The 12,106-nt window shown below is 33.1% G+C and overlaps 1 protein-coding gene across 8 annotated transcripts in view; it reads left to right on the top strand.

Moving 5' to 3' along the window:
• The window catches only part of COL24A1 (collagen type XXIV alpha 1 chain), a 371,899-nt gene that overhangs the window by 28,964 nt on the left and 330,829 nt on the right, over positions 1–12,106 (top strand). For all 8 annotated transcript variants that reach the window (XM_043460779.1, XM_043460785.1, XM_043460778.1 and 5 more), the window contains one exon: positions 3,513–4,864. In XM_043460779.1, coding sequence (XP_043316714.1) covers positions 3,513–4,864 — 1,352 coding nt within the window. The remainder of the gene's footprint in view (positions 1–3,512; positions 4,865–12,106) is intronic.

Here is a 12,106-nt window from a genome sequence, read left to right on the forward strand (position 1 = left end):
AACTGCATGAAATAGCAAAGGAAATACATAGTGACTTTAAAAATTAAAATGGGAAAGCAAAATATGACAGATTAAGCAAACTATCACATCAATGAAGGTAAATAGATTTAATTTTATATTCAAAGAAAAAATTTTCAGACACAAAACAAACTCCTTCCACTTAAGAGAGCACTTCAAAGTAAGTAAAAATAAAAGTATACGCAAAGATTATCAGATAATGCAAACAAAATGTGAGGGCAGAGGGACTTCATACCAGATAAGGTAGAGGTCATAAACAAAATAGACATAGGCATACTCCTTATCATTTGAAAAGGTGCAATACCCAATAAATATATGAATATTATGACTATCTCTGCATAACAACCATAACATTAATATTCATAAAGTTAAGGCCACATGAGATAAAAAGCCAAAAAGATAAAATAGTGATGAGATTTTGTTAATTTCTTACTCCATGATAGATTAATTGTATAAAAATGAGGGTATAAAGGATATAAAATAAACAATGAGGCTCAGCCAACTGGTTTTAAATTCTGTACCCTGAAAACCGTTGTAAGTACTGATCAAACACTAAAAAATTAACCATTTGTTAGGCTAAATTTCAAAAACAAAAAGTGCAACTTAGACACCATTTTCTCATCACAATGCTGTTAGGTTTTGTTTTCTGATTTTCTTAGTAAAACCTAACTGCAAAATTTTGCATTTCTTCTTAAATCATTTGGGTCAATGGGAAAAATACAAGTAAAAATTGTATACTTTCTAGAAAACTGCAAAAGTGAAAAATCACAAAATGAAAATAATACATCAAATCTATGGGGTACAGCTAAGGAAGTATTTAGAAAATGTACTACTTAAGTACTATGAATAAGTAATCATCTCTAGAAACTAGAAAAAGAAGTCAAATGAAAATAAGAAAAAATAATAAAGATAGATGCAGAAAATGATATAGAAAGCAGACAAAAAATAATAGGATAAACAAATCCAAGGCTCTACTTTTGAAATAAGCAATAGTTACCCTTAAGAACAAATAGACCAAAATATTCAAAATTGGAAATTTTAAGAGAGAATCTGAAATAGGGAAACAAAAATAATTTCAAGGGAATATTATGATGATTTCTGAAAAATACATTTGGAGACTAAAAGGAAGTTATTTCCTAAAAATATAAATTTTAAAAATTGATTCAAGAGGTAGTTTAAATTTTGAGTAAATTAACTGACATGAAAGAAATTAGGGTGAATGAAGAGCTATCAGTGAAAGGGCCAACATGATAACCTTTATTTACAACTGAGTGTTATTAAACTTTTGAGAAAGAAATTTAAAGGAATTTAAGCTGTTCTAGGCCATAAAAAATAAAGTCTTACATTATAGTCGTGTAAAGATAGTATAATAATGGAAAAACCACAGACCAGTCTTAATTAATGCAGTGTCTACATATAAAATACTCAACGATCAGTAAGGTATTAAAAGAATAAAATACAATGATCAAGTAGGTTTTATTTTAGGAATGCAAGGATGGTTCAAAAATTAAATTTTTTTGAGTAGTAAATGCTTAAAACATTTGATTTTTACAAAGCCTAACTATTTGTCATAAAAACTCAGAATTGAAGGAAATATATATGTATATGTATATTAGAATTGAAGGAAGCATTTATACTATGTGAATATGTATATAAATATTGAAAAGATGTATACTGAAGTTTTAAAATAATACTTTCTCTAGTATTTCATTCTAATAGAGTCAGAAATTTGAGGTAGTAGATAGCAGGGGTTAAATACAAAGATTGGTTTTCTCTGGTAAGCAGCAGCCCTAGATATCATACCACATAATTCGGACTTTTTGTTTGTGTAAAAGTAGCTGATCTGGCATCATAGAATGATAACTTTCACATACTCTATTATTATATATACTTTAAACATTGTGATTTTCATATTAGCAGTGTTTCTTCCATAGTTTATTTCTTGAATTGAGAATACCCTTACAGGCAGTTAGCATTGAGAATACCCAAAGTCACAGATAAGCCCTTACGTTATGTTTCAGAAGTGTAAATTTTCCCTGAAGACTGGAAATGATCTAGCTGGCAATACATGTCTTATATTAAAGCAAATACCCATACTATGGAATAAAATTAAAATCTTTTATGAATCATTTTAAAACATGAGACATCAACATTTTTTTTGCATGTTTTTATGGGGCCTCTTTAAAGTATTTCCCCAAATTCCTGGAGATGCATATAATTTATAATTGCTGTTAGGAATATTTTGGTGGACATCTGTCACAGTATTTCCAGTTTGTAATAAATATGAGTTATCAAATATCTACTAATCTCTTATGAAAGGATAACTAAGATGATGTGTAATCTTGCTGGCTAATTTTCAAAAATCTTAATTTTTCCTCACTTATAGTTGTAAATGAATTGTTCTTTAATGTACAGTGATACAACTGGGAAATTTATCACCTAAAGAATAATAAAGATCATGACTATTTAAGCTGTTCTGTATCTTTGAGAAGGTTTATTATTTTTTACAAATGGTATATAATTTTGTTGGACTCTAGGGGTACATGTTTCATCTGTTTAGATTTGGGTGGGGCAAATTCATTCATTCAGAAATTATAGAAAAGTTTGAAGAGAGGTATAATAGATAATATAATAGGTATAATAGATATTCTAAGCAGACATAGAATCTGTCTTTCAAGAGTTTATAATTGGGTAAGGGAGATAAGCAGTATACTATCAATAATATTACAATGAAAACTAGAAAAATCATAATTATAAAATATATATAAAGCCTATATTTTAATAAAAATTATTAAGAAAGTCTATAAATTATTTGGATTAAGAATTACTGTGGAGGACCCAAACAAAATGGAAGAGAGAGAAATATGGAAGTGAGAGAAAAATATACAGTGATCAGCAGCCGTAAGAATTTCAGTTGTCTTGTCCAGAAGTTTTCAGGGTACTGGGTACTTTATGTGTAGCACACACTTAAGGAATTAGGCATAGGGAGGGCTCTTATGTAACTTGCAAATTATTGGAAGGCTAAAGAGAAAACAGTCTGAAAAATTATAGTTTAAATGGGTGTGTGAACTTAATTTATAAAATGGTTTCCAAACTTAAAATTTCTTTTTGTAAGTATGTCTCCAGTTTCTCTTTATCAAAGAAGTCATAAAATTTTAAATTCTAAATTAAAGAAGTAAATGACCATCTGGGAATCTTTGAACATGTACATTCATTGGAATAACAAATAAGTTTCCTAATTTAAAGAATGAAAGAACATTTATTAAATTTTGGGCATAGGGATATTGGGGTGTGTGTGTTTTAGATAATAAAGAATAACATTTTACTCTCCCTTTCCATACCTCTCATTATCTAGACATTAGTTATTGATAGAGCATGTTTATTTTAGGGATTACTATTGATACCTACAAGGAAGGTTTTCTCATGCTCAAACATTTATATGAACACATGAATGCCTAAGAGTAAGATTCTTTCTCTCTCTTTTTAATTTCCAGGCATAGATATTCTTCATCAACTAGGCCTTGGAGGCAAAGATGTAAGACACTCTTCATCAGTGACCGCCATACCACCATCATCTATACCATTACCTCAGGGGGTCCATGTAACAGAATTTGGTGTCATTTTAACAAACGATTCCTGTATTGAATCACCTCTTGTGAAAATTTTACCAGTCAGTTTAGAACAGCCATTTACAATATTAATTGGGTTACAGTCCTATAGAGTAAACAATGCATTTCTCTTCAGCATTAGAAGTAAAAATAGACTGCAATTAGGAGTACAGTTATTACCTAAAAAATTAGTGGTATACCTTGGAGGAAAGCAGTCTGTCTTTTTCAACTACAGCGTTCACGATGAGCGATGGCACTCATTTGCCATTGCAGTTAGCAATCAAGATGTCTCAATGTTTGTTGAATGTGGAAAGAAATATTTTAGCAGAGAGACTCTTTCGGAAGTTCATACCTTTGATTCTAACAGTGTGTTTACCTTGGGAAGTATGAATAATAATTCTGTCCATTTTGAAGGAGTAGTATGTCAGTTGGATATTATTCCTTCTGCAGAAGCATCTGCAAACTATTGCAGATATGTGAAACAGCAGTGTCGCCCTGAAACAAGTCTTCCTCATACAACTATTGTATCAACTAAGATACCGGAAAACTCTCTCCTGCCCAAAAGATTGGGTGAAAAAGTACTGTCGCAGGACACACTTACTGAAAACAAAAGTGTTCTAGATTTCACAAATAATGATTCTGTGGCAGTGAATAAACAACAAAAACACCAGATATCAAGATCTCAGCTAACTTCTCTTCATTCAGGGAATGTCTCTGCTATGGATCTTGTGAACCATGTGATTCAGACCAAAGAGTTGATCACTGAGCAACTTACTCAGGCAAATTTAAGCCTGCCAATGTCCCATCATAGCCTCAATGAGCCAAGGAAAAAAAACAAGGATAAATTTATTTCTCTTCTAAATGTCTCGGACAATATCACACAACATAATGATAAAGTAACTGGTCTGTCACCACTTAAGAAGATATCATCTAGTCTTCCACATATAAAACAAGATGCAATTAAGAATCTCAAGAAGGCTATCACAGCAAATCTGCACACTAATGAACTTATAGAACTGCAGCAGATTTTAAACACAACCTTATACAGAGTGACAGATGAGCCATCTGTGGATAATCACCTTGATCTAAGGAAGGAAGGTGAATTTGATCCTGATGCTACTTATCCCATCGAAAATAGCTATGAAACTGAGCTTTATGATTATTATTATTATGAGGATCTTAATACAGTGCTCGAAATGGAGAATCTAAGAGGGCCAAAAGGGGACACTGGACCTCCCGTAAGTTATTATTTTTAAAATATGTCTTAATGCACTAATTTACCATACATTTCAAAAAGAATTCTCTAGGCTGAACAATATAGAACAGATCTGTCTTAGGCATGTAGCCTGGCTTACTGTGCGTGGATTCATGGTTGCTCTAATATATCCAACCAGAATGCTACTCTGGCTCAAATGTACTTTTTTAAAGCTATTGGCTAGCTCAGAAGGTTACTTAATTCTGGTAAAGTGGTGAGTAAGCTATGTTTTTCTTGTTCAGTTGAAATTCAATCAGGAATTGAGTTGCTAAATAAGATCAGCACTCTATTTTATTAAAAAACTGTAGGCTTAGTCATGTTAAGAGAGAATGTTAAAGTTATGGTAGACTAAATAACAATACTTTGAATACATTATTAAATGTATTTTCAGCAAAGTAATATCATATGAATTAAAAGAATATTACCTTTTAGAGATAATTTAATAATGAGTCATTGGGGAAAAGCAAACCCTTATATTATAGAAATTAAAATATTTCACTTGGGATTATAAAGAGTAACATATTTCATTATATCTTCCATGATATGACCAATTTACACTTATAAGTTAATAGAAGTTCCATTTACCTCATGCAAAAATAGCCACTCAGCAGTCCATCAGTCCATTCAGTAGGAAAAAAGCCAAGTCATTTCCTTAGTAATTCATTAACAAAGCTATGAGATAATAGATTGATTATTTTAGCTCTGAAATTCTTTTGTCACATAGGTGCAATTACAGATGGATGATTTTTAAATCATTTAAGACTCATTTAAAGCTATTTAAAATCACATTAGAAACATGTTTTTGCCTTTCATATTTTGAATACCTTTAAACAATCAACTTATATATTTTTAGAAATCTTTTTTTAAATTGCAAGCAGGATAAAATATATCATAAGGTATTTCTTGATTTGATGGAAGTAAAATTTGAGACATTTGTTTAGTTCCAGAAACCATAGAACAAGAGATGATGCCACTTGCTTAGTTTGTGTTTCCTTCATGGTTATTACTCAAAGTAACTTGATAGGTATTGAGCAATGCTTAAGGTGAATGTTTAAAGGATTTAATAAAATCAGAAGAATATATTATAGAGAAATAACTTTTCAGCTATGACAGTTATCAAAATACTAGTAGTAAAATTGAGCCACAAGGCAGGTCATATTTAACAGTTAAGGAAGTTGTTTAGCTTCTTCAAAAAATGTCACAGATGAGTATTAATCCCTGCTCTAAATCCAGAAACAGTTATTTCAGCATTGGTTGGTAGGTGAAGCAATAATACTCCACAGATACTTCCTTAGTCTCTCCTATGGGCAAAGCAGAAACATAAATTGTGTAAAAGAGAGTCACTGCTCAGAAGGAGGTTACATTGTGGTAATAGTGATACAGAAGTACATTTATAACCTTGCCTTGTGGTCAAGTAAGATACATGCCCCTGAGAGATGCAAACTAAACATGCGGAGTACACATTTTCAAAGGTAAGAAAAAAACTTTTGAGGAGAACTCTTTGAAAGATTCCTTAAGGCTGAGCTGTTCAGGATAGGTTCTTGTGGGCAAACTTAGAACCTAGACCTCAAAGAATGGATATGATTTTGATAGGTGAAAGAAACTGTTGTATCTTTTATGTAGGAAAAACAGCAAAATTGCTATCATTTATTGAGATTTTTACCTGTGGCAGGAACTCTGCCATGCCCCTTATGTTCGTTATCTTAGAAAAACTTGGTACGTTTGGTATTATTACCCTCATTTTTCAGGTGGAGAGACTGAAGCCCAGAGTAATTTGTTTGCTTGTTCATAACCACATGCCAATAAATGATAGACCCAGGATTTTGACCCTAGAGGTAGGTTTTCTGCCTCTAAAAGTCAAACTCTTTCACAATATGAGGCTGAATAATGGTAGATAAATGTAAGGCCAAGGTAGACCTATACAGGTTGTAGAGGTCTCAATTTTCAAACTGATAGTTCTGACTTTATCTTGTTCTCAGTGGGGAATTTTGTAGGTTTCTAAGAGGTATGAATAGGGAAGTCAGTCTGGTGGCAGTGCCCATAACAGACAGGAAATTCCTGTTATCATCTGGATGTTACAAAACTAGGACATTATCTAGGATGACAGCAGTGAAAATGCAAAAGAAAAGTAGCATTCAAGAGATATCTTAAAGGAAGGTTTGGGAGAACTAGGAAATTAATTGGACTTAGGGACCAAATGAAAAGAAAGAGAATCAAGGTGGCTCTAAGGTTTTAAGCCTGTGGGTTGAGAAACTGGTGATACCAATATAAAAACCAATAATTAAAACAGGAAGTTGATTTTAGGAGAAGAAACCAAGTTAAAACATTTAAGGTGCTGTTGGCAAATCAGTAAGCTGTTGAAAGAGTTGAAGAAGGTGAAGTGAAAAGAGAAGTCAACGTAGGGGGTATAGATTATGGGAGTTTTCCCATCAGTATTATAGAGTCAAGAAATTGGCAAGGAAAGGACTTGGCATAGAGTCAAGGGCCAAATTGTAAGGAATGTTTGCTTTGTGGTTATAGAAGGAAAAACAAAGCAGAAATATGACAGGATAGACAGATGGGACAGAACAATATAGTTAGTGTTAGTCACTCAGTCGTGTCTGACTCTTTGTAACTCCATGGTAGCCTGCCAGGCTCCTCTGTCCGTGGAATTCTCCAGGCAAGAATAGTGGTGTGGGAGCCATTCTTTTGTCCAGGGGATCTTCCCGACCCAGGGTCGGGATCAAACCCAGGTCTCCTGCATTGCAGGCAGATTCTTTACTGCCTGAGCCACCAGGGAAGCCCATAATATAGTATCATAAAAGCCAAAGATGAGAGTTTGGAAAAGAAATTGATAAGTGGTGCTGAAAGCTAAAGACTGAGAAAAAGTAGAGGAAATCCTTTGGATCTTCTGGTGGGAAAGTTGTTATTGAACTTTTGATAATGATTTCAGCATAGTGTAGAAGTCTAAAGGTAAATTTTATAAAGTGTATGAGAGAGTAAATGGTGATGAAATGATGAACTTTGTAGAGATTTTGCACTGCTTCTTGAAGTGGATTAAGCCTGAGGACAGCCTGATCCTTCCTACTTGCTGGTGCCTGGTTTTCATCTACATACCCTTGTTCTTTTGATATCTTTGAAGTTCATTTCACTAAAACTATTAGGTTCTGTGTCAGTTTTTTCTGGTACTCTTTTGATCTGAAGTTTTGTGTTTTTTTTTTCTTTTTTACTTATTAAAGAAACATCTCTCCTTGTATTGTCAGGTATTTTTCTTATCCATTTTTCTATATTCAGGCACACCAGTATACACGTGTTAAAAGTCCTTTGTGATGATAGTATTTATTATCTTCTCTACAATGATGTCCATGTGTTTGCCTTTTTCCATTTTATTTTATGTAAATTCAGTTAACTGCATCCATATTCCTTAACTGATTTTTTCAATTGTGGTCAGCTGTTATTGCTTCTGATGTGGATTTAGCCTATAATTCTTTCTTTTTTTGCTTTTTCAATCTTTAAGCTCTTTTGGCTCACATTTCATTACCTTAGTTGTTATTTTTGTCTTTTATGACTCTTCTTTGAGCTCTTTTTGTAGAAAAACAGCATCTTGAAATTCTTTGGATTTATAATGAACTATATGCAATTCTTTCTCTGCATGGAGTAATCCTTTTCTGGTAAAAAAATTTTCATCTACTTTTAATTTATGTTTCTGTCCTCACACTTCCCCCCTCCCCTCAAAATGTATAGGTCCCTTGCTGGTTTCTTTCTGGTTATTGCTCATTTTTAAAATAGAGACAACTGTATTTGGGCCACTATGTGTTTTAGAATGGTATCAGTCAGTTCATTTCAGTCGCTCAGTCGTGTCCAACTCTTTGCGACCCCATGAATCATAGCACGCCGGGTCTCCCTGTCCATCACCAACTCCTGGAGCTTACTCAAACTCATGCCCATCGAGTCGGTGATGCCATCCAGCCATCTCATCCTCTGTTGTCCCCTTCTCCTCCTGCCCCCCAATCCCTCCCAGCATCAGGGTCTTTTCCAATGAGTGAACTCTTCGCATGGAGTGGCCAAAGTACTGGAGTTTCAGCTTTAGCATCAGTCCTTCCAATGAACACCCAGGACTGATTTCCTTTAGGATGGACTGGTTGGATCTCCTTGCAGTCCAAGGGACTCTCAAGAGTCTTCTCCAACACCACAGTTCAAAAGCATCAATTCTTCGGTGCTCAGCTTTCTTCACAGTCCAACTCTCACATCCATACATGACCGCTGGAAAAACCATATCCTTGACCAGATGGACCTTTGTTGGCAAAGTAATGTCTCTGCTTTTTAATATGCTATCTAGTTTGGTCATAACTTTCCTTCCAAGGAGTAAGTGTCTTTTAATTTCATGGCTGCAGTCACCGTCTGCAGTGATTTTGGAGAATGGTATAGGGAGAGGCAAAAGGGAGTAAGGTGGAGTATACACAGCATCAAATTTAGGTTGTTGCCTTCAATGCCATCTTTCGATATGTACTTTGTCCTCTACCCAGAAATGTATCTCCTCTCATTTTCATGCACATGAAGCCCTCTGTATCAGTCTGAGAAGTGATATGATGATTTATACTCTTCTCTTTTACCTCCTCCCTCCACCAGAAATCTCCTGAGGTTAGGAGATTTATTGTAGATCATCAAAATGATGGGTTCTTCCTTTTCAGCTCTATCTTCCTTACTCTTGGTTGTTTGAACTGGATCTTTGCAGGGTCATGAATTATAGTCCCTGTGGCTTTACCATTCCCTTGAACTTAGCTATTGTCATTAAAGGATCATTGGAATGAACCTTCTGGACTGATATACTGTTAGATATCTGTAGCCCGTCCCAGGTTTGAGGTCTGAGGAGGGTTTTTTGTTTTTAGTCATCTTTCGGCATCTTTCCTTATTTCAAAATGTCTCACTATTTGAAAGATAATTTTCATATTTTGTGGTTTGTGGTTGTGGTTGTTTCCTTGTTTCATCAGAGAAGTTTTTTTCTTTTGGTATTTTTTGTTGTTTTCAGTGGGTTTTTAAGGGAAGGAGGGTAGTTTTAAAAATGTTCTCATTCTGCTATCTTTTATAGAAATTCTCTAGTGATCCATTTTAGAATGTAAATTAGATGATGTCATTTATCTGCTTAAAATTCTTCAGTGACAGTAGAGTATAGCAATTAGAATAAATTTTAAAAGTCTTTATCATGACCCATGCAGTCATCTGGCCCCTGTTTTCCTCTGCAACATCATTTTGTTCCACTTTTGCTCACTTCCACTGTTGGCTTTTTTTAGCTCCTTAATAAGATTGTATTTTTTGTTTGTTTTATTTTACTCATGCTGTCATTCATTTTATTCCTATTTTCAAATTTTACTTTCTCCTCTTTCCTCATTCCTCTTCATTTTTTAGGTCTAACTTAGAGCTTCCTCAGAGACACATTCTCTCATAGCACAATATAAATTATGTGCACTATGTTGATCTCTCTTGGTTGCTTGTTCTTTTCTTCATATCACTAAATAAAATGCATATTATGTGTTTATTTGTTAATGGGTGTCTTTTTATCTCATTGTCAGCTCTGGGAGGCTCTGATTCTTACTAATGTTTATTGAGTAAGTGAATGAATCAATGAGTGAGTGAACTATAAAAAGAAGTTTATATGCAAGACTTCCAAGATCGACCAGACATTACTATCTCTTACAAGTATTGGATACATTTGCTTCAGTATATTACCTTAGTAATAATAATATTGTAACTAACATTGAGAACTCCTTGTGCTCCATGCATACCTTTACAAAATTCCTCTATAGTTTATGGTTAATTGCTCTATATCAGACATAATTACAAGTATTTTATATACAATGACTTTAATGCCCACTATAATATCATCAAGATTATAAAGATGAGAAAACTAAGTCTTAGCAAGAGTAGCTGACTTGTCTAAGGTCATTCAGCAAGTAAATGATTGAAGCATTATTTGATTCTAAATTGGGTGATGGCCATAGCATTGCTCTTTAACTGAATTATACTTTCTCTTAATAACTAATAATCTGAAAGTTAAAGTGCCTTTTCTAGTACTTCACTTATAGGAAATAATTCATAAAAAAGTCATATCATATAAAATTGCTTTTCTTCCCTGGTTTCTAGGAAATGCCTATTAATAACTTATTCCCAAAGATATGGAAATGAAAAATTGTGAAGACAAGTTAAAATTTATTTTTAGTTATTGCTAATTAATTCAAATATTTTAATCACAGCATAAATATACTTTTTCCCCCACCCCCACTACCTAATATGAATGTAATAATTGCTTTTTCAGTGTGAATGTAGTAGTGTTTCTTTTGTCACAAAGTAGCGTGATAGGGCAGTAAACCAAACTAGATATTTTAATTTTGCATTGTTTTTTATTTTTAGTTTTTATTTTAGAGGACTTAAAATCATCAGCTGTTAAGTTCTGAGGATAAAAGTAGAACCAGAACTAATTTGAAAAGAGTTTTAATTTTTTTTTTAAATAAGTGAAAGTCAAGTTTTGATGGAAGCCAGTGATATAGTAGTAATTCTCAAAGTATTTGAAGAGTTCAGGATGGAGAATAGAAATATTATTTTTATGTGGTTGAAAGAGAAATATTACTTTTTTAATATTAAAGAATACTTGAAAGGTTTTTGTTAAGGGGTAGAAAAAGGCAAAATAAAAAGGAAAATGGACAGTTTGAAATATACAAAGAACATTAGAAGACTGAAAAATGACTGTAACATCAATAAAGGAGAAAGTTTCAAAGAGAAGAATGCTACATGACAATGAAGAGCAATAGGTCATGCTATCTGTTAATGGTAGGGCTAATATCTTAACCTTGACATGTTTAATATCAAAGTTCCTAGTATTTTACTGCAGTAATGAATGAATATTTGTAAAACATTGTATGTAAATGTAAAGCATAGCTGTATGTGTGCTCTGAGACATCAAGAATAATGCCATGCCGGCAGAGTGCTCAGTAACAATGAAATGAATAGACATGAATGAATGAATATATAGTAATCATATCGTGAATGAATATTTATTCCTCCACCCGTTGATTGTTAAAGTAAGGTAAAAAAAGATAATATAAGGCATAATATGTGGAAGCAAAGTAGTAGTTTCCTATTGCTTATTTGATATATTTCAGAAGTGACATTTAAAGAACTCAGAATACCTTAAAATTGATCTGTTTTTACATTTTTACTGTTTTTACTTAAAATTGATTTTGTTTTTATA

The sequence above is a fragment of the Cervus canadensis genome, chromosome 2 (assembly GCF_019320065.1).
Source record: "Cervus canadensis isolate Bull #8, Minnesota chromosome 2, ASM1932006v1, whole genome shotgun sequence".
In the NCBI taxonomy this organism is placed as follows: Eukaryota; Metazoa; Chordata; class Mammalia; order Artiodactyla; family Cervidae; genus Cervus; species Cervus canadensis.